Genomic DNA, 23,776 nt, shown 5'->3' with positions numbered 1-23,776 from the left:
CTTTGAATTACGGGTTGGAGAAGAATATTGAACATACCATGGACTGCCAAAAGAATGAACAAATCTGTCTTGGAAGAACTACAATCAGAACGCTCCTTAGAAGCAAGGATGGTGAGACTGCGTCTCATGTACTTTGGACATGTTATCAGGAGGGATCAGTTCCCGGAGATGGACAGCATGCTTGGTAAAGTACAGAGTCGGTGAAAAAGAGGAAGAACCTCAAGCGGATGGACTGACACAGTGGCTGCAACAATGGGCTCAAGCATAGCAACAATAGTGAGGATGGCACAGGACCGGGCACTGTTTTGTTCTGTTGTGCATAATAGGGTCACTATGAGTCAGAACTGACTCCACGGCACCTAACGACAACAATAGTTCATAAAGAAAATGTTTTACATCCCATTTGGTGAGTAGTGTCTGGGGTCGTAAAAGCTTGAGAGCAGCCATCCCTTCCAAAGCAAAGGAGAATGAAGAAAACAAAAGAATCCAGGAAAATATTGGCCCAAAGGACTAAAGGACCATGCGAACCACAGCCTCCACCAGCCTGAGCCAAGAAGAACTAGACGGTACCCAGCTACCCCCACCGACTGCTGTAACAGGGATCGCAACAGAGAGTGCCAGTCAGGGCAGGAGGAAAATGTACGACAAAATTCAGACTCACAAAAAAAGACCAGACTTACTAGTCTGACGGCGACTGGAGGAACCCCCGAGACTATGGCCCTCAAACACTGTGTTAACTCAGAAGTGAAGCCACTCCGAAAGTCCACCTTTCAGCCAAAGATTACACAGGCCGTTAAAACAAACAATAACACACGTGAGGAACATGCTTTGTAGTTCAATGGAATATACTGGACCAAATGGGCAACTCCTGCCCCAAAACAAGAGAAGGCAGGAAGGGACAGGAAAACTGGACGAATGGACGTGGGGATCCTGGGGTGGGAAGGGAAAGGGAGAGAGAGCTGACACTTTGTGGGGATTGCAACCAATGTCACGAAACAATGTATGTGTAAATGTTTGAACGAGAAACTAATGAGCTGTAAACTTTCACCTAAAGCACAATAAAAATTAAAAAAAAAAAAAAAAAAGAATGTCTGCCTTGAGCATTATGCTCTTTTAAGAACTGTGGGTATGGAATCAATTGACAACCGTCTAACTCAAAAGGTTAGGTAGGCACCTTAGGGGCAGTGAGTTTATGTTAACGGGGAGGAGCAACTCAGAAGAGGAGGGTGAGAATGGCTGTCCATCTTGAAGAGTGTAATCCATGTCGATGAATTATACCTGTAGAAACTGTCGAACCAGTGTATTTTTTCAAAAACAGGAACAAAATAAAATAAATCTTTAAAAAATCCACGGCCATTAAAAAAAAAAAAATCTCATAAAATGAGGAAAACTTCATTTTTATTTTCATAAGAAAACTCTAATTTAGTATCACTGAATTCCGCCGCCCTCCCCGGGAAGAAATTAGATAAATGAGAGATACGAGTATTTTTTGATGATATTCAAAGCCTTCAGCTGCTTATGGAGAGGGAATATAATACGCCATATTCAAGAATCCTAAATTGTGAAATCCGCGGCCCCTTAGAATTCCCTGGGAGGACGGCTTTATGTTGTATGATAGAACGGATATTGTTATTAGGTATTTAGGAGTAGATATTTTCGTCCACACTGAAAGACTCTGGTTTTCCATCAGAACACGAAGGAAGGCTAACGACTGCTGTATTAGTTTACCATGAATTAACCATGAGCCTTTTCAGCCACATCCTTTTAATTAGCTACGGAGTCTGTCAAATTTGTTTCTTTTTCTTTTTTTCCAGAGCTCTTTTCTCTGGGTCTAAAGAATGCCAATCTCCCCTCTGGACGAAAAAGACATAAAAAGTACTCAAAGCATTTCCCTGCAACGCACACAATTGTTTTCCAGAGGAATAAAAATAAAACTCTACTTAGCAGGTGCTTAAGGCTTTGAAAGCTAGGTCAGGAATCAGTGCCGGCTCTTGCATGATCAATGGCTTCAGAAAATAAATCATTCATTCAAAGCCCTGGAAAGATTCTTCCAGAAACAGAGGAGCACATGATCCTTTTAGAGAACACATTACCAAAATCACAACATTTTGGAAATGAATCTGTGAAGCTCCTGGGCATTAAGAACGAATATCAGCTGGCCCTTAAGCCTCTGCGGATGTTCTTTTCAGTGGGACAATCCCATGCTTTGGTGTTTCAGTAAAACAGAAAAAAAAGATCCTAAAGGGTCACTGTCTTTTTGCTCTCTGTAATTCTCATTCTAACTAACTCAGACGCTTGAAAGTAGAAGAGCACTGAATAGTCTACAAGAAAGGGGAGATTAAGTTTGAGAGTCTTGTTCCACAGCGTGGGCTTCCTCATCCTGTATTGACATCTGGGGCTGGATGGTTCTTTGTCATGGGGGCCGTCCTGCATTGGAGGAGGTACAGCAGCATCCCTGGCCTCTGCCCACTAGGAAATGCCAACAGCACTCTCCCTACTCGTGACAACAAAATTGTCTCCAGACATGGCCAAGTGTCCCCTGGGAGGCACAAATGCCATCGATTGGAGAAGTACTGCCACTGAGTAACCCACTCGCCAGAAACTGCCCCCATGAAGATCCTTAAATACCCCTGCAACCCTGTCCTGGTTGCTGTGTGTGACCAGGTCTTCACATTTTACCCAAGACAAAGGTCACCTCTTAGTGTTCAAAACCACCTAAGGGCATCAGCACTTTACAGAGAGAGAAACCATGGCGCAGAGGAGGGAATGAGATCTTGGAGAACATATGGCCAGCGAGGGAGCCCGGCTCTCTGCCTCTATGGCACGCTTCCATCTTGGGGAGCCTCTCCCCTCCAGTGTGAGGCACATATCTCCTCTGAAGGGGTTTCCTGTCCAGTTCTCGGGGATGCTTTTCCAGGAGGCAATGATGAGGCCTTGGGGGCTCTAATTCTGCCCCCGCCCCGGGCTTTACAATGACATGGTGGCATAAGGATGCAAACTCCGTTCCAGAGAAAGGGGTGACAGGGATTCTCACTGGAAGGGCCCCTTCCATCCATGCTGCCTTCTTCCCTTCTCCAGTCATTTCAGCGCGCGCACACACACACACACACACACTCTCACCCTCATACACACAGACTGTCTCTCTCACATGCACACACACACTCTCATATACCCACACTCACGCTCTCACACACTGTCTCATATGCATTCTCACACACACTCCTCACACACTCACACACTCTCTCCTTCATACTCTCTCTCACATGCGCATATACACACACTCACACACAAACTCACATGCATTCTCACACATTCTCTCACATAGTCTCACACACACTCTGTCCCTCATACACACATTGCTTCTCACATGCTCACACACACACTCACACGTAAACTCTCACACACATTCTCACACGTTCTCTCACACCCACACACTCTCTCATACACACTGTCTCACATACAGTCTCACACACACACACACACTCTGTCCCTCATACACACACATTCTTTCTCACACGATCACACTCACACACCAACTCTCTTGCATTCTCTCTCAAATGCATTCTCACACATTCTCTCACACACTCACACACACACGCTGTCTCTGTCACACATACTCTCTCCCTCATACACATACATACACTCTCTCACATACACACACACACAGGCACACACACTCTCATATACAGACATGTTCTCTATCTCTCACATACATGCACATACACTCTCACAGACATACACACTGTCTCTTAAACACCCTTTCTCTACATATACACAAACACAGGTACACATACCCTGTCATATACAGAAAAAACTCTCTCTAACACACACATACCATCTCACAAACTTTCTCACACACTCTCACACACATGCGCACTCTCATACACACACACACACACTCAGGTGCACGCACCCCTTCCACCATAGGGAGGCGCTCTCGGCACAGGAAACGTGCCTGAAGCAGTGGAGAATGACGGGTATACCCTGTGCCTTGGCTGTGTGCCACAAGCACGTGACTTTGCTGAATAAACCACGGTCACTGGTTCAGCATCAAATCCTTTATAAAACTCCTTTCCCAATCTTCTCAAGGCCTCCCACATTTCAGGCCACATGCGTCCGGCCCAACACGGCTTTTCTCTGGGAAAGTGTGGCTTCCCCATTAGAGCTTCCCAGGACAAACGGGATCTTTCAATGGACAGGTCTTCCTGAAGTAAACAGGGTGCTAGGTTAGCTCCCCAGTCACATCATACCTACCATTCCAGAATGTTCCAAACACCATTGCAAAGGTCACCACATACCAATATCTGACTTAGGCAATGTGGCCCGGGTAAGACAAACATTCTGGAAACACACAGTGCTGAAGGTCCCCCACACGCGTTTTACACTCACGCTGATAACGAGACGATCCTTGAGCTGCGCCCCTCAGATGATCTTGACTGAATGAGGTCACCACGTGTGGATCCTGCAGCAGCGTGAGCGGCACTCAGCAGAGCGGAGCTGCGGGCATCGGGGTCAACCTGTAAATCCATTTGAAAGAAGAAGAATCAGATACCGGATAACCGTATCCTGAAATAGTTAAACAACATGGCCTCTTTCTTGCCGACAGGGTTCTTCTTCCCGCACTGTTCTTGCATCCACTCTCTGCCAACTCCTAGTCATCTGCAGGTCTCAGCTCATTAATCACCGCCTCAGAGAAATCCTCCGTGATTACCCAACAATAGAAAGTAGGCTTCCCATCATTGGCTATCACGCTATGTGGAGCTGGCCCCTACTCATGGGGCCCCAGGCATGACAGCAGGAAATGCTGCCAGATCCCGCACCATCCCCACGATTGGTCATGGACCTTTGTCATGTAGGATTTTTCTTTCTTTCTTTCTTTTTTAATTTGTATTATTATTATTGTGGTGAAAACATACAGCAACTCAACAGCTTCTACACGTAGAATTCGGTGTCACTGATTACATTCTTCAAGTTGTGCGACCAGTCCCGCTATCTTTTTCCAAATTACTTCACCACCATTAACGTAAACTCACTGCCTTGTAGGGTTTTCAATGGCTGAATTTTGGAAGTAAATCGCCAGGACTTTGTTCCTAGTTCATCCTAGTCTGGAAACTCTGCCGAAACTGGTTCTTGATCACAACACACAAGCCTCCACTGAGGTGGTTCAATTCCTGGCCACACGGAAGGTGAGAATTCTACCACTGAACCATCACTGAACAGCCTTCTTTCCTTGATACCACTTATCACTGTTTACAATTACATATTTATTTGTTCATTTCTTTATTTGGTATCTCTCCTCCTACCAGGCTCCAAAGGTCATGATGATACACTTTCTGAACAGACCTGGGGTTACAAACTCCTGCCCGGGCCAAATAAGTCCTACCACCTGCGTTTTGTACAGCTGGCGAGCTAAGAATACTTTTTACATTTTTAAATAGCTGGGCGGGGAGGGAGGGAGAAAGGCAGAACAGTCTTTAGCGATACAGGAGAAATATATGAAATTCAAATTTCAGTGTGCCTAAATAACGTTTTACAGGAACGCAGCCATGCCTGTTTGCTTACATATTATCCCCGGCTGCTTTCACGCTACAATGGCAGAGTTGAGAAGTTGCCACAGAGACTGTACGGCCCACGAAATAAAACCTTTACTATCTGGCCCTTTATAGAAAAGGTGTGCAGACCCGTGGTATAGAGCAGCTCTACACATGAATTTAAAACGAGCTCAAAAGAAAGCCATCATCAGGCACGAAAAGGAGGACTGGTCAGTGAGGGGGAGAGAGATGCTGATGAAGAGTGAGCTAATTAAATCAGGTGGACACGGGAGAGTGTGTAGGCAACTCTTGACTGGAGGGGGGATGGGAAGATAGAGAGAGAGGGAAGATGGCAAAATTGGCACGAAACGAGAGACTGTAAGGGCTGACTCAATAGGGGGAGAGCAAGTGGGAGAAGGGAGTAAGATGTATGTAAACCTACATGTGACAGACTGATTGGAATGGTAAATGTTCACTTGAAGCTTAATAAAAATTAAAAAAAAAAAAAAGAAAGCCAAAAAATGAAATGAACCTGTTGTCGTCTGCTGGGTACAATGTCGGTTGGGTACAAGTCCATTCCGACTCACAGCGATCCCACGTGACAGAGTAGAACGGCCCCATAAGGCATCCTAGGCTGTAATCTTTATTGGCGCAAACGCCAGGTCTTTTCTCCTGTAGAGCTGCTGGTGGGTTCAAATGGCCAACCTTTCGGTTAGCAGCCGAGTGCCACCAGGGCTCCTTGCACTTATTGAAGAATATATATGTATATACGTGTTTTTTAATTGTTGACATTTAGACAAAAACTAGCATACGTCTCAAAACAATCCACTTTTAATGTATCAATCTATTGTTTATGCCTTAAAAAAAATGAAGTATCACCCCACTTGGTAGATAATATTTGCAAGAGAACATCAAGTTAGAGAAAAATCATTATTCTAGAGATGTTTGTAAATACGGATTTCACTTTATGGACATTCAGCTTCTAGAAACGATATCTTGGGTTCAATCAGTGGCCCAGAAATGTAATTTTTTCCCCCTGAGATAGCATTTCGAAGTGTCATTTATTTTCCTGAGTGGCCTTTCGTGCTAGATTCTGGTTGGAACGGAAGGGGGTGATGTCAGCTTGACTCTTAACGTCCCACTGCAGGGACATCAGAACCACAGGGCTGGGTCACCTCTTGGCCCGCCCGCCATGACACTTGGCAAGACCACGTGGACATGGCCTTGAACCAGTGGGCAGCTCCCCTTGAGAGGCATGGAAGGCCCATATTAGCCTTTCCCCTTCTCTTGCCCATACCTTTCATTTACAGAAAATAGGTTTTAGAATCTCAGAAAGATCTCACCCTTTGTCCCAAATTTGATCCTTTATGTTGACACCCGCAGTGGGTCATGAAGAAGAAACCTGTCTAGTGGGATTAAGATACAATGGCCATCACAGCGGTGCCACCTGCTAAGAGCCTAATGTGCACAATGAAAACAACACAAAAGAAAATCCAGAGCCCACTCGCACAAGACCTTTTTTCAAAAGGGCATTAGAGCGGTTTTCACTGAAGAGCAATTTCGCCCTGGAGGGGGCATGTGGCAATGTCTGCAGATATTTTTGGTTGTCACAATGAGAAGTTTGTTGTTGTGTGTTGTCCAGTCAATTTCGTCACACAGCTATCCCATGTGACAAGACTAGAGCTGCCCCATAGGGCTTTCTAAGCTCTAATCCCTGGTGGTGCAGTAGTTAAAATGCTCGGCTGCTAACAGAAAGGTCAATGGTTCGAAACCACCAGCCTCTCCGAGGGAGAAAGATGTGGCAGTCTGTTTCCATAAAGATTACAGCCTTAGAAACCCTACAGAGCAGTTCTACTCTGTCCTTTAGGGTCGCTATGAGTTAGAATCAACTCAACAGTAACAGGTTTGGTTGGGTTTAATTAATCTTTACCTATGCAGATGGCCAGGTCTTTTCTCCTGCAGACTGTTGCTGGGTGGGCTCAAATCGCAGACCTTTCAATTAACAGCCAAGCACTTAACCACTGCATCACCAAACCAAAAAAAAAAAACAAAAAAACCCAGTGCCATCGAGTCAATTCCAACTTACAGTGACACTGTAGGACAGAGCAGAATTGTCCGTTAAGGTTTCCAAAGAGTGGCTGGTGGATTTGAACTGCTGACTTTTTGGTTAGCAGCCAAGCTTTCAACCCACTGCACTACCGGGGCTCCTAACTTCTAATATTAGAGATGAAAAAACAGCAAAAAGACTCCAGAATTTTCAACATGGCTGCATATAGATTGGAAGACACGGTCATTCTTTGCAGAGCTTTCTTAAAACATAAAACCAAAACCAAACTTGTTGCCGTCAAGTCTATTGTGACTCATAGTGACCCTATAGGACAGAGTAGAACTGCCCCATAGGTTTCCAAAGAGCAGCTGGCAGACTCCAACTGCCGACCTTTTTGTTAGCAGCCGAGCTCTTAACCACTGTGCCACCAGGGCTCCTTGTAAAACACAGCCAGTCACTTATCCTTGGGAAACAATTAGGATTTTCTGGTCAAAAAAAAAAAAAAAGTTGTCGTCGAGTCGATTCCGACTCATAGCAATCCTACAGGTGAATATAATAACATCTATGACTGCTACGCCATCTGAATGTCTCCAAACTGTGAGGTATACAGAATAAATCTTCATGAGTAAAGTGATTCAAAACCACTAATTGTTAGACCTATTATTAATGCGTTACTGTAGAAAAAGAGTTTTGTGCTGGAATAGAGAATGAGAGCCATGCAGATATTAGCAGTTATTATATATTCTTTGGAAGCTTTCTTGGTTGTGAAATTGATACAATGTAATGGACCATTTCTGCCTGTACATCTTATTCATCAGTGTAAGACAAACGTTCTCAATCAAGTCCAACTGTGCACTCCCCCCCACCCCAACACGTGGCAACGTCTGGACATATGCTTGGTTGTTACAACTGGGGGTAGAAGATGCTACCAGCTTCGGGTGGGTAGAGGCCAGGGGCCTGCTCAACACTCTACAATGCATAGGACAGCCCCCACCGCACAGAAATGACCCAGACCCAAATGTCAAGAACACCAGAGCTAAGAAACCCTGAATTAAGCCATTGGTGTAATTCTCATCATACCAAGTGTGATTATAAAGGAAGGCAAACAAGCTGGAGTGTGGCAGGTCAAATGTAATTTGTTGAAACAATTATAAATAACAACTATTTTATTTTTAAGTGGGGCCCTGGTGAGCAGTGGTTAAGAGCTACGGCTGTTAATCAAAAGGTTTGAAGTTCGAATCCACCAGCTGCTTCTTGGAAACCCTACGGAGCATTTCAACTCCATCCTACAGGGTCCCGATGAGTTGAAATCAACTCGAACGCAATGGGTTTTTTAAGATGCGCCCGGCCCAAGCCAGGGTATTTTCAGTTGCCCCATATGCATGCAACAGCTGGATAATACAAAAGGAAGACAGAGGAATTTATGTGTTGGAACAGTAGTGTTGGCGAAGAATACTGAATATACCATCAACTGCAGAAGAACAAACAAATCAGTCTTAGAAGAAATACAACCAGAATGCTCCTTAGAAGCAAGGATGGCGAGTCTTCATCTTGCTTACTTTGGACATGTCATCAGGAAAGACCAGTTGACAGAAAAAGGACATCACGTTTAGTAAAGTAGAGGGTCAACGAAAATGAGGTAAATCCTCAGTGAGATGGAGTGGCACATAGCCTCAACAATGGACCCAAACCAACCAACAACGGTGAAAATGATACAGGAGTGGGCGACGTTTTGTTCTGTTGTACATTAGGTCTCCGTGAGTCAGAACCAACTTATCCATCTTGGGGGGCTGGAGGAATTTATGAAGCTTGCCAGCGCTCTCAGGTGAAGACCTTAATAAATCACCTAGTACTTGATCACGCCCAAATGCAGTCACCTTCATTAAGCGAACACCTAGTGCTACGGCCTGAAGTCACCTCAGGACAGCTGATCTCAAACGTTAGTCTGCGAGCTTTGGTCAACATGGTTGTCCTGGTTCTACCCACAGGGTAGAGTTGGAGTAACACTGACCAGGAGTGAAAATCCAAATCCCGTGTTTTACAAGTAAGAGGACGAAACCTCAGGAAGACCGAGCACCTCCATCTGTGTCACCCAAGAATGTAGCTGTGAAAGTGCAAAGGGAACCCAGCTCTCCAGACCCCAGTTCTCTGCAACCCATGTGACACCCTGTGGCCTTGGCACATGGTGTGGATACTGGGGTCCTTTTAGACATGGCGGCAGAAAGGCCATTAATCCACCAATCTCTACCAAAAAAAAAAAACCCATTGCTGTTGAGTTGATTCCGACTCATAGTGACCCTATAGGGCAGAGTAGAATTGTCCCATAGAGTTTCCAAGGAGTGCCTGGTGGATTTGAACCGCTGACCTTTCAGTTAGCAGCTGTAGCACTTAACCACACCACCACCAGGGTTTCCCACCAATCTCCAGGGATCGCTAATTCGTCAAGACATGGCTTTCACAACCAGTGCCGTCACTAGGAGGTGGGGGGGGGGGCGTGGACCGCAGCAGATGACACTGTCAGAAGGGGTTCACATCAAAATGACTCTCTATACAATTTTTGTGCAGTGTTTCAGCAGAATTTTATTATATTTTATTTTAAAAATCCCTATAGTTTGTTATAACAACAAAAACATTTTTCGTAATCTCAGCTTACATGTATCAATACACCTACAAGGCTAAAACTCTACGCTAATTTACTTCATGAAACTTCTAATGAGCTCTGGTCAGAGCTGTCATTATTACCCAATTACAATGATGCCTTAAATCACATGGCTTCGTCTGATCGACTGCCTCTTGGTCTCTGTACAGGTTCCTCACGAGCACAATTAAGAGTTCTGGAATTCCCATTCTTCACAATGTTATCCATAATTTATTATGATCCACACAGTCGAATGCCTTTGTATCATCAATAAAACACAGGTAAACATCCTTCTGGTATTCTCTGCTTTCAGCCAAGATCCATCTGATATGAGCAATATTCTTTGTTCCACATCCTCTTCTGAATCCGGCTTGAATTTCTGGCAGCTCCCTGTCCTTATATTGCTGCCACTGTTTTTGAATGATCTTCAGCAAAATTTTACTTGGGTGTGACATTAATGATGTTGTTCAATAATTTCTCCATTCTGTTGGATGACCTGGAAACCCTGGTGGCGTAGTGGTTAAGAGCTACAGCTGCTAACCAAAGGGTTGGTAGTTTGAATCCACCAGGTGTTCCTTGGCAACCCTATGGGGCAGTTCTATTCTGTCCTATAGGGTCGCTATGAGTTGGAATTGACTCGACGGCAACAGGTTAGGTTTGGTCTTTGGATTGGGTGACCTTTCTTCAGAAGAGGAACAAATATGGATCTCTTCCAGTCAGTCAGCCAGGTAGGTGTCTTCCAAATTTCTTGGCATAGACGAGTGAGCGAGCACCTCCAGTGCTGCATCCGTTTGCTGAAACACCTCAATTGGCATTCCATCAATTCCTAGAGCCTTCTTTTTCGCCAATGCCTTCAGTGCAGCTTGGACTTCTTCCTTCAGTACCATCAGTTCTTGGTCATGTGCTACCTCCTGAAATGGCTGAACGTCGACTAATTCTTTCTGGTGCCGTGACTGTGTATTCCTTCCATCTTCTTTTGATGCTTCCCGTGTCTTTCCGTATTTTGCCCATAGAATCCTTCAATACTGCAACTCGAGGCTTAAATTTTTTCTTTTCTTCAGCTTGAGAAATGCCAAGCATGTTCTTCCCTTTCAGTTTTCTATCTCCAGATCATTGCAGATGTCGTTATAATACTTTAGTGTTTCTCCAGCTGCCCTTTGAAATCGTCTGTTTAGCTCTTTTACTTCATCATTTCTTCCGTTTGCTTTAGCTGCTGTACATTCAAGAGCAAGCTTCCGAGTCTCTTCTGATATCCATTTTGGTCTTTCCTTTCCTTCCTGTCTTTTTAATGACCTTTTGCTTTCTTCATGTATGATGTCCTCGATGTTGTTCTACAACTCGTCTGGTCTTTTATCATTTGTGTTTAATGCACTAAATCTGCTCTTGAGATGGTCTCTAAATCCAGGTGGGATATACTCAAGGTTGTACTTTGGCTCTTGTCGACTTGTTCTAATTTTCTTCAGTTTCAGCTTGAACTTGCATAGGAACAATTGATGGTCTGTTCCACAGTTGGCCCCTGGCCTTGTTCTGACTGATGATATCGAGCTTTTCCATCATCTCTTTCCACAGGTGTAGTCGATTTGATTCCTGTGCATTCTATCTGGTGAGGTCCATGTGTATAGTTGCCGTTTATGTTGTTGATAAAAAGTATTTGCAATTAATCAGTTGTTTATTTTGCAAAATTCTATTGTGCGATCTCCCCACCTTTCTATCACCAAGGCCATATTTTCTAACTACTGGTCCTTCGTCTTTGTTCCCAACTTTCACATTCCAATCACCAGTAATTATCAATACATCTTGACTGCATGTTTGACCAGTTTCAGACTGCAGAAGCTGGTAAAAATCTTCAGTTTCTTCATCTTTAGCATTAGTGTTTGGTGCATAAATCTGAATAATAGACCAGTAAATTTGAAAAAGACCAACATTAACGTGGCCTCCCTGTAGGCGTATGGGTATTATCCCATCACTCTCAGTGTTGTACTTCAGGAGAGATCTTGAAATGTTCTTTTTGACAATGAATGTGACGCTATTCCTCTTCACTGTGCAATAAGCCTCCAACTCTCTGCTCTCTCCCCATGGGCTGTGCCTGAACCGACTCAGGTATATCGACCCAAGAAAAAGGTGTCTGTTTGATAAAACCAACATGTGATGACATGGCAGGAAAAGGTTATGTCACACTACTTGTTAAGGGATCCATAAGGATTATTCTTTATATAATAATAATTCCATCTCTGCAAACAGTGCTGTATCTTATTAATCCACTCCCGTACATATGAATAGCTAAGTGATCTCCCCACAAAAGAGTTTGCATCCATGTCTAATTCTCCTACTTGCACCGATGGAAGCCAGGTGTGTTACACACACACACAGATGCACACACACATACACACACCCAAAGATACCACTTGCCATTGAGTCAACTCCGACTCACGCTAACCCATGTGTGTCACAGTAGAACTGTGCGCCATAGGGTTTTCAATGGCTGGTTTGTTTCTTCAGAAGCAGATTGACAGGCCTTTCTTCCAAGGCACTTCTGGGCGGATTCAAACCACCAACCTTTCAGATGAGTAGCCGAGCCTGTTAACCATTATCTCTAAATCCAGTGATAAGTACACAGATATCTGCCAGTACAGTTTCAGAGCTCTTAAAATATAAATGGACACCCTGGTGGCATAGAGGTTAAGAGTTCGGCTGCTAGACCAAAAAAAAAAAAAAAAGGTTGGCAGTTCAAATGTACCAGGTGCTCCTTGGAAACCCTATGAGGCAATTCTACTCTGTCTTATAGGGTGGCTATGAGTCGAAATGCAGTTTGAATGGAACTTGATAAGGCTTGGGTTTAACAGGGTGGTTGTGCTTCAGGTCAAAGGACAAGGTAATTAAATAAGGGTAGACCTAGGAACCAGGAACCCTGACAGTGAAACGGTTAAGCACTTGGCTGCTAACTAAAAGGTCAGAGGTTCAAACCCACCCAGTGGCTCCACAGGAGAGAGACCTGGCAATCTCCGCCCATAAAGATCACAGCCTAGAAAACCCCATGGGGAAGTTTTACCCTGTCATATAGAATCACTATGCATCGGAATCAACTTGACGGCACACAACAACAGACCTAGGAAGTGGATGTCAACAAATGGGCATTTTTATCTGTTTGGCAAATTTAATAAAAAATTTGGAACTGTACAAATGAGTGAATTGGATGGTCTCCCAACTTTATAGGCACAGAGGCAATCAATTCATTTCACGACTGTCTTGCCCGTCACCAGCCTTCCAAGTACTCCCTTTCAAAGCCTGGGTTCACCAGAGGGAGACTCTTTCCACCACACTGTTCCCTTTAAACGCTTCACCCTTTCCCTCCACCCCTGGAGCCTGTATGATTTCATGAGCGTATCAGTAGACTTTCCTTTTTGAGTACATCCTAAGTGCTTGAGCCCTTCCTTTTTCAGAGTCTCCAGTCAGGAGATAATAACTGTATTTTTATCTGAATGACTCTAAAGTCTCTTTTTCCAAAGCCCAGGGTGCACGTCTACTCTGTTGGTCATTTACCACTATAGGTTTTTTAAAGAGTAAGGCCCCCTTCTTCCCAGAGGAGTCTATTACTTCCACTTGGCCAACCCATTCTTCCTTGTTGATCACGCTCAATTTCAGGGCGCTATTTTATCTGCAGGATGAAGTTTCCAGAAAGAAACGAGTTTTATCAGATACGAAGCTCTTAGCTGGGCGAGAGGTCCAGCAGGCAGACCCCCAATAGCTGCAATCCCTCATCACCAATGCCCAAAACCCTGATGGCAATTTTGTGATCTGTAGGTGAGAACTTATTACATATTGCTTCAGCCACTTGTGGTGGTCTGTAGGATATTCCCCAAATTACATCGCTTTGGAGCGTCTCTCTCTTTTAAAAATCATCACTAAATAAAACCCCAGCATGCATCCACATCCAGATTTAAAGATTTCGCTTTACAGACGTGTAATCTGCTAATATTTAGTGTATTTCCATGCCGCCTCCTATTAACTTTTTTTTAATAATGATACATTGTTTAAATGATAGGAGCCTGTGATACACAGTAATGATGACGATGGTCTCATCGACTAATGTGGATTGGCTTGTAAGGGAAGCAGTCTCAAGCCGCTAAGTGTGGGGAACATTACAGAAGCAGTTATCTGGGAATGATTGCAATTAGAGGCAGGGAAAGAGAACAGCCAAAATGGCAGAGGAGGGTTACATGATTCAGTGTCACAGTGGACAAAGTCAAGAAATTCAAGCAGGGAGGGGAATGGAGACTGTCACGGCACCAATATTTTATTTTCCCAAAGCCCAACTGATTCAGTTTTGGGTCATGGTCAAAGGAAAATGCCCAAAGAGCTGTGTTTCTAAACATGTTATATACCCAGAAAAATATATAGCAATTACAGAGCCCTGGTGGCGCAGTGGTTAAGAGCTCAGCTGCTATCCAAAGGGTTGGCAGTTCAAATCACAAGCAGCCCCTTAGAAACCTTATGGGACAGTTCTACTCTGTCCTATAGGGTCTGCTATGAGCTGGAATCGACTCGATGGTAATGTTTTTTTTTTTTTTTTGCAGCAATTACAAATGAACATTGGTCTTTAACTTCACTGACAGCATCCCTTTCAAGAGCCTTTGCTCTTGTGTCATCCCAGGGAAAGGAAGTAGCTGGATTCTTGGCGCCAAAACCAGACATATTTCCTGGAGGAAATGATGAAGAAGAGGAATGTAATCAAATAACGAAGAAATGTGTGCCGTATGCCGGGTTCTCACACTGCAGCATTAGGACGTTACAGGCTTAGTAAAATCAAATCCTGGAAGCCTTGCTTAAAAACGGTGAACTTGATGCAGACAGCAACTGTTGGTGGCGTTCTGAGAAAATTGCTGGACAAATGACTCTGCTACATTGGTTGGAAAATACCGAAGACCCAAACTGGGGGGCTCCTGATGTCCCTGATACGTGCTTACCTTAGGCTAAAGTGACTTAAGCCTCTCAAAAGACCACCATTTGAAGCTAGAAAAAAATAATCACACTCAGAGTATAATTTTATACAGAAGGTCCACTCAGTTTAAAAGACGCCAACAGAAAATCCACGACTTGGACAAAGAAATCGTAGGAACAAAGATTAAATTTGAAAACTTTACTGGCGGATAGCTGGCAGTGTATGGAATTTCTGTAATTCTTTAAAGAAGGTCTCCAAGAGTCATTCTGTTGATCCCTACAATGGGTCTAATCGAAGACATAATTACAAAAAACCCATTGACATCTAGTCGATTCTGACCGTAGTGACCCTCTAGGATAGAGCAGAACTGCCGCATAGAGTTCGCAAGGCTGTAAACCTTTATGGGAACAGCCTGCCACATCTTTCTCCAGTGGAGCAGCTGGTGGGTTCAAACCATTGACCTTTTGATTGGCAGCCAAGTGCTTAACCATTGAGCCACCAGAGCCCCTAAATACATATTTAGATATTGCATATTGTACTTCTACCTTTGTATACTCCTTCCCTATTAATGGCTGGGTGGTAGCCAAGAGCATACTTCTGCTAGAAAAAAAAAATCGTGATTAGACACTTGTATGCTGCCATGTCTAATAAAATCCCTAAGTTCGTAATTTATCAATGAGAGGCCATTGTGTTTGCTGAGAGCAAGGATATGGGGGTTGGAAGAGAGACTGGCTTCACTGAATGTAAATTAGTACAGTAAACCCAAAGATAAGGACTCCTGGGATCACTGGGATTTGAAAAGTCATGAGGCGATTGGCTACTTATTCCCTGCTTAGGCCATTTCTGCCCCCAGACCAGGACAGGAAGGGACGGGGTTGGCAACTTGGGGGTGGCCAGGAATGGAGAGATGAGAGAAAGGAAAGGTAGGCAGCCTGTCTTGGAGAGCAGGCAGATGGAGGAGGGGTTCCCAAAGATCGGGGTTCATCCTGACCTAATCTCGCGGTTAAGGTTGAGGGGCAGACGCCACGGGCCAACTCAGTGTCCTGGGATTGCTGTCTCCTCCTGGAATGCCAGCCACACACAACACCCAGAATTGTTCCTATGGATGTGCACCCACATGGCAGCAGAGAGCAACCAACAGATGGCTCAAACTTCAGCCACACCAAACCTTTGCCATCCAGTCGATTCCAACTCATGGCAACCTTAGGTGTTATAGAGCAGCACTGTGCACTGCAGGTTTTTTTTTTTTTAATCTTTACAGAAGCAGATTGCCAGGCCTTTCTTCCGCAGTGCCACTGGGTGGGTCGGAATGGCCAACTTTCAGGTTAACAGTCAAACGTTAACCATTGGCGTCATCACCAGGGGACCTTTCAGCCACACCAGGGCAGATTTAGATGGTCCAGCCGGACGCCAGGACACTGGCTGCAGAGGACCCTTGGTCGTTTCCCGAACTGCACAACCACATGACAGACAGAAACGAGTCTTGTGACTCCTAATATATAAACGGAGGCTCTGCCAAGGGCACCTTCATGAGCTCAATATATTACCAGCCAACTCAAGATCGGACAGGCAATATTTTAGGGAGCCTCTCAGGCTGCTCAGCAAAGTGGGGAGAAGTCTCTAAGATGACGAGGACCTTTAAAAATTAAAGAGCTATTATAACTCGCTGTGGAAAACCGTTTGGCAAAAATTAAACTTAGAACTACCATATGACCTTTAATCCACTCTTAGGTGTATACCCAACATAACTTAAAACAGGTTTTTATACAAATACTTGTACACCTACGTTCATTGCAGCATTATTCACAATACCCAAAAGGTGGAAACAACCCATGTCCGTCAACAGATGAATGGATAAACAAATTGTAGTATGCACACACCAAAAAAAAACAAAAACCGTAGCCACTGAGTCGATTCCGTCTCATGGCAACCCTACAGGACAGAACAGAACTTCCCCGTAGGGTTTCCAAGGGGCAGCTGGCGGATATGAACTGTGGAGCCCTTGATTGGCAGCCGAGCTCTTAAACACTGAGCCACCGGGGCTCCTCATGTGCACACAAAGGAACAGTATCCAGCCAGAAAGAGAAATGAGATTCTGATGCATGTTACAACACGGTCAAACCTTGAAAACATTATGCTGAGTGACATAAATCTGTCGGAAAGGAACAAATATTGTATGATCCCAAACCAACCGAAAACCAAACCCACCACCGTCGAGTCAATTCTGACTCGTACCGACCGTATACGTATGAACCCAATTATATATGGAAAGGTCTAGAAATAGGCACACACAGAGACTGAAAGTGGATTAGTGGGTGCTGGGAGGTGGGGGGAGAGAGGAAGCGGGAGTTACTGCCTAAGCAGTAGTGAGTTTCTGCTTGCAGGAGTGAAAAAGTTTCAGACTCAGACAATGGTGATGTTTGCACACACTGTTTATGAAATCAATGCCACTGAATCGTACACTTAAAAATTGTTTGCTTTCTGTTGTGTGAATTTCACCTCAACAAAAATTTTGTTGTTGTTAGCTACTGACGAGTCTGTCCCCTGACTTAGGGAGACCCCACGCACGAAGGAACAAAACACCAGCTGATCCTGAACCATCCCCATGATTGGCTGTAGGTTGAACCATTGTGATCAGAGGGTTTTCACTGCCTCTGGGTGGACTAGAACCTTCACTCTTTTGGTTAGCAGCTAAGCATGTTAATCGACTATACCAGCCAGCTACTCCTAACCAAACCAAACCCACTGCTGTCAAGTCAACTCATACAGACCCTATAGGACAGAGGAGAACTGCCTCACAGGGTTTCCAAAGCTGTAATCTTTACGGGAGCAGATTGCCACATCTTTGTTTGGTGGAGCGGCTGGTGGGATAGAACTGCCAAACTTTGGGTTAGCGGCTGAGCCCCTTAACCACTGCACCACCAGAGTGCTACTCAGGGACCCCTAGAAAGTCTAACTTCCTTCTCTGTATTAATGCTAGATACAGGGAGGGGGCAGGCACAGGGGGAAAAATGAATAAGCAACAGCCAACTTGAGGGAAACTTTTGAAAACCAAAAGGAACAAAGGTAGCCAATTTAAAGCATATTTGACTTGCCCAGCCTTCCTTCATGAATTCTTACCCCGAACAAGAATGATTTTTGTACGAAGTCTGGAGTCAGTAATGTACTAATGCGCATGAGACATGCGAAATATCCACCGGCCGCTGCCCTCAGGGACGACAGACGGAGGAAGGAGTCCCGGATGGTACAAGTCCCTCACGCCCTGCTGGCACGGTGGTTAAGTGCTTTGCTGCTAACAGAAAGATGGGTGGTTCAAACCCCCCCCCCGGCCTCTCTGTGGGACAGCGACGGCCTCTCTGTGGGACAGCGACGGCCTCTCTGTGGGACAGCGACGTGGCAGTCAGCTTCCGTACAGATTTACAGCCTTGCAAAACCTATGGGGCAGTTGTACACTGTCCTATAGGGTCACCAGGAGTCGGAATCAACTCGACGGTAACCAGCTTGGTTTCTGGTTTTTGAAACAGCTGAAAGCTGAGCAATCAAAACCAACCACCCAGAGACACCTCGGAAGAAAGTCTTGGCGATCTGCTTTTGAAAAGTCACAGCCTGGAGAATCCTGTCAAGCACAGCTCTGCTCTGCACACATGTGGCGCCCGTGAGTCAGACTCAATGGCAAGTGGTTTAAAGCTTTTGATTACAAGCCTTTAGCAACCATCACTAAAAAAATGGGTTGATACACTCCAGGACAATATTCACCAATTATCCAGATGCTCCCAGTTCTTTTATTCCCACTGAGACAGGACTCCCACAATGCTGTATTCTTTACCCCGCTTCCTCCCCTACAGTGTTGTATTACAAAATGGTTTCCTTTGCTGGGCTCCCCACCTCAGCTTTGCATTTGAATCCTGCTTTCGCTTGGAGGTCATAGGGAAACCCCACTGCACCTGCCCGGTATGATTAAGAGTCGCTATGAATCAACTCAAGGGCACTGGGTTTTTGGCTTTGGTTTAGTGTGATTAAGAATGATACTGACGTAACTTATGTGAACTCGCTACTGGTAAAAACCCCCTTTAAAGTAACTTACCTGCCGCGCCCACGGTGAGCAGTCTTGGCAGCAGCAGCTCCGACTGACTCCTTTCCTTGTACAAAGAAATATAGGTGCCTTTCCTGTTCTCCCACCTTGGTCTCTCATTTATCGGCCAATACAAGTCATGCCGAGCATGAAACTGGGGTTTCCACCCGGTAACACTCCCAGTGATTATGTAACCCTTCTCCCATCCTACAGACCTCCCCAGTGTATAAATGCTAGAAAGTAATCCCAAGAAACCTATGGAAAACCGGGTCATTGCAAACCCTAAGCCAGGGGCTGGCTGGACACCAGGAAGCTTCAGGGAAGAGACCCGCTTCACCAGCTTGGGCAGCAGTGGGCGGAGGACTCGCAGAGCAGCTGGCCAGGTGAAAGGGGGGTCCAGGTAGAACAGGCCACCGCTCCAGAAAGTAACACAAAGCAGAGGATGAACTCTCCGGGACCTGTCAGTAGTCAGAGGGGTGGGGTGGAGAATCCACAGTGGCCTTGTTCTGTTGACACATTGAACTTGACAGTGATCACAGAAGGCAAGGCGTGAACGCAATCTCAATGCTCAGCCATCCACCCCGTGAAAGCAGTCGGTTCGAGAGGAAAAGAAGTGGAGCTTCCGTCTGGGCGTGCTCTGCTAGGACTCAAATTACTGAGTTCCATTAAGGCTGCAGTTAGACCTCATTTCATCCTGTCGCCTACCAAAAGGTCAAGCTGAAGCCACACACTATGTCTTCCTTATTTCGAACCGAGTGGTGCAAGCAGTTAACAGACTCTGCTGCTAACTGAAAGTTCACCCAGAGGCACCTCGGAAGAAAGGCCTGGCAATCTACATCATAAAAGTCAGCCACCGAAAACCCTTCGGAGCTCAGTTCTACTCTGACTCACATGGGGGCACCATGAGTCAGAATCAGCTTGAAGGCAGCTGTATCTAATGCTTTATTTGATTTTATCTTTTTCAATGTGCCAGGTATTCTAGCCTGCTGCCCAGTGGGGGGTTCAGTGATATTTTCCGTGCACGTTTCAGCAGGGAGTAGTCTATGACAAACAGAGCCCAAGGCTTGGGAAGTGAGGTGCAGATCTTAGTCCACAGATGGGGGGTCACTACTCAAAGCAGTACCTAACAGACCAGTGGCCAACCCTGGGACACCATTTCCAACCTGTAGCACAGGTATGTATCCCATTCATGGTGCAGTATCCCAGATATATTCCTGAGCAAGCTGAAAATATTCCTTTAATGAGTAAGAGGAGAACCTGGCCTTAGCATAGTGCAAGAGTTGCTTATTTAATGCATTTCCCAGTATTATTGTCAGCAAATGTCAAAAATGATAAGGAAAATTAGCCAGTGAGATGCAATACTGGCAAACTTAGCTTATAAATCAGTTTCCCCAAAAGTCTGTTTGTAAGTAGGTCCATTGGTTTCCAGAACACATTTCTGAAATTATATTTAGGCTCCCAGTTTACCCCACGCAAAGGCAGCTGTGCTTGGCAGAATGCTGAGACAGCTTCCCCAATTCCCACTCCATGGTATCCACACCTTGGTGTGAGTGCAGGGCAACCTGTGAACCAATAGGATATGGCGAGGAGGAGAGATTTTGCAGGTGTAATTCAGGTCCTTAATCAGGTGACCTTGAGTTAATTAAAACCAAAATCAATTACCACTGAGTCCATTCCCAACTCATGGCGGCTCCACATGTATAAAAGTAGACTTGTAACATACTCCACTGCTAGCTGAAAGGGTAGAGGTTCCAGTCCAGCCAGACCCACCTCAGAAGAAAGGCCTGGCGATCTGCTTCTGAAAACCCTATGGAGCACAGTTCTACTCTGACCCACACGGGGTCACCATGAGTCAGAGTCAACTCGAAAGGAAGTGGTTACTGGTTATTATCTTCCAAGTAAGAATGCTCTGAGTCATACAGTGTCCAGCCCTAGGCACCTGTGACCACATCTACCTAGATCAAGTAACCCTCGCATCGAGCTATGTGGCAATTAGGAGTTCCTAGAATCCTTCGCATATGGCTGTCTTGATGCTATAAGGTGAGATGTAAATTATGTGATATAAGCCACAGGGACAATGAAGGCAAGTGGCTTTGTCACCCCTTGGGGTGAGTCTCCCACGTGATGGAAAGCAATACGGCGGGGGAGAAAAACTCTGGCTCTTATATTATCTAAACAGACTTAAACCTTGTTTGCCCGCCTGTACAATGGGACTCAAAACACCGACTTCACAAGGCTGAAGTGCGAAAAGTGGTTAGAAGCTGTGGTGAGCTGTGGCTGCTAGCCAAAAGGTTGCCCATTGACTGCTCCTTGGAAACCCTATGGGGCTGTTCTACTCTGTCGTATAGGGTCGCTATGAGTTGGAAATGACTTGACAGCAACGGGTTTGGATTTTTTCTGAGCCCTGGTGGCACAGTGGTTAAAGTGCTCGGCTGCTAACCGAAAGGTTGGCAGTTTGAACCCACCAGCCACTCCACTGGAGAAAGACCTGGTGATCTGCTTCCATTAAGATGACAGCCTTGGAAACGAACAGGTTAAGGCATGAGAAAGTTCTTTCTGTAAATACAAGCAGTGGCGCAACAGTTAAGCACTCAGGAGTTAACTGGAAGATCCGCAGTTCAAAACCAGTCGCGGCTCCTCGGGAGAAAGACTTACTGATTTGCTTCCACACAGGTTCCCAAGCTAAAAACCGAACCCGCTGCTGTCGAGTTGTTTCCAACTCCTAGCAACCCTACAGGACAGAGTAGGGCTGCCCCATAGACTTTCCAAGGTTGTAAATCTTTATGGAAGCAGACTGCCACATAGTTCTCCCACAGAGCGGCTGACGGGTTCCAACCACTGGCCTTCTGGTTAGCAGCTGAGCGCTTTAACCACTATGCCACCAGGCTCCCTTCCCATAAAGATTACAGCCTAGGAAACTATATGAGGCAGTTCTAGTTTGTCACATGGGGTCGCTAGGAGTCGGAATCAGCTCTGTGATATCTAACAGTAACATATTAAGTTAAAGCACTGTGACTTCAGAGTTACCAGCCTAAACCAGGATTTCTCGTCTGGGGGTGGGTCTGTCTCACAGGGGACATTCGGCAGTATCTACAGGCATTCTTGGCTGTCACAACTGTGGGAGGGGTGGGGGCTACTGGCACGTAGTGGGGTGGAGGCCAGGGATGCTGCTCAACACCCTCCAGTGCACAGCATGGCCCCACAACAAATAATGAACCTCAGGGAGATGATTCAACAAGCAAGGTAAGCACGGGCTGACTTGTGCTTACTTACTAATCCACAGAGAACAATTTCACGTGTTTTTCACCACATTTTTGATTGTGAAACTGTTCATGAAATTGCTCACCACAGATTAGTAAATAAGCACAAGCCAGCCCGTGCTTACCTTGCTTACTGGGTCATTTGTCCCTGTCAGGGACTGTAAATTCGAAAAAGAGGCTCTGATTCTGTAGGAAGGTGCGCTGTCGGGTTGGGAGAAAGACAGATGCCAGCCATACCTAGAAGCAGAAAATGTGAAAAAAAATGTGAAATTGTTCACTATAGATGATCCAGGAAGCAAGGTAAGCACCTTGCTTTCCTTGCCTGTTGGCTAATCCGCCTCTGATTAACCCAAAAACTCAAACCTGTTATCATCCAGTCTGACTCCTAGCGACACTATAGGACAGAGTAGACCTGGCCCATAAGGTTTTTGTGGCTGTAATCTTTACAGGAGCAGATCGCTACCTCCTTCTCCCATGGAGCAGCTGGTGGGTTCCAACTGCCAACCTTACAGTTAGCAGCCAAGCGCTTAACCACTGCGCCACCAAGGTTCTATAACACAGAATCAGCTTGCCCAAATGTAATTAACCAAAAACAAAACTGCGTGCTGTCAAATCGATTCTGCCTCATGGTGACCCCATGTGTTTCAGAGTAGAACTGTGCTCCATAGGGCTTTTATGTCTGTGATCTTTCCAAAGCAGATTGCCAGGCCTTTCTTCCAAGGTGCCTCTGCATGGATTCAAACCTTTGGTTAGTAGACGAACGCTTCCCCATTTGAGCCACCCAGGGACTCCCCAGACGTCAATATCACCAAGGCTGAGAAACTCTGGCCTAGATGGGCAGCTGTTCCCCAAAGGACAACTTCCTTTCTTCTTAACTACCAAAAAAGGGCTAGATAATTTTTAAGGTTATCTGGTACTGAGACTTTCAAAAGCCAAGACATGCCTTGCACCTTAGTACCCCAGACCATAGGCACCTCCCAGGCTGTACCACCTTCTGACTGATAGATTTAGGGAGTGCTCCTTGGCATCGTGGGTGCACCGGCTGGGAAGGTGGGTGTACAAGGTGCCCAGTAGTAGGCACAGACCCCAAAAGTGGCTGCTGTCCTACTAATACTTCTGCCTTGGTCTAGATTCCCAAGTGTTCTCACGTTTCTGAAAAGCTCAGAGAGAAAAGTAATAATGAGGTTTTATGTGTGGACGCTGCCTCTGAGGAGCTACAGGCGGAAATTATAACACCACAGATGGGAAGAACAAATACTGCAATCTCTATCCTGGAGCTCTGGTGGTGC

The 23,776-nt window shown here is 45.4% G+C and overlaps 1 protein-coding gene across 4 annotated transcripts in view; it reads right to left on the bottom strand.

Moving 5' to 3' along the window:
• The window catches only part of LOC100659001 (steroid sulfatase), a 196,239-nt gene that overhangs the window by 147,372 nt on the left and 25,091 nt on the right, over positions 1-23,776 (bottom strand). For all 4 annotated transcript variants that reach the window (XM_010600188.3, XM_023539677.2, XM_003420630.4 and 1 more), the window contains exon 2: positions 4,390-4,517. In XM_010600188.3, coding sequence (XP_010598490.3) covers positions 4,390-4,517 — 128 coding nt within the window. The remainder of the gene's footprint in view (positions 1-4,389; positions 4,518-23,776) is intronic.

This window comes from Loxodonta africana, chromosome X (assembly GCF_030014295.1).
Source record: "Loxodonta africana isolate mLoxAfr1 chromosome X, mLoxAfr1.hap2, whole genome shotgun sequence".
Taxonomy (NCBI): domain Eukaryota; kingdom Metazoa; phylum Chordata; class Mammalia; order Proboscidea; family Elephantidae; genus Loxodonta; species Loxodonta africana.
The sequence above is the reverse complement of the archived record's forward strand: the minus strand, read 5'-3'. Positions and strand labels throughout refer to the sequence as shown.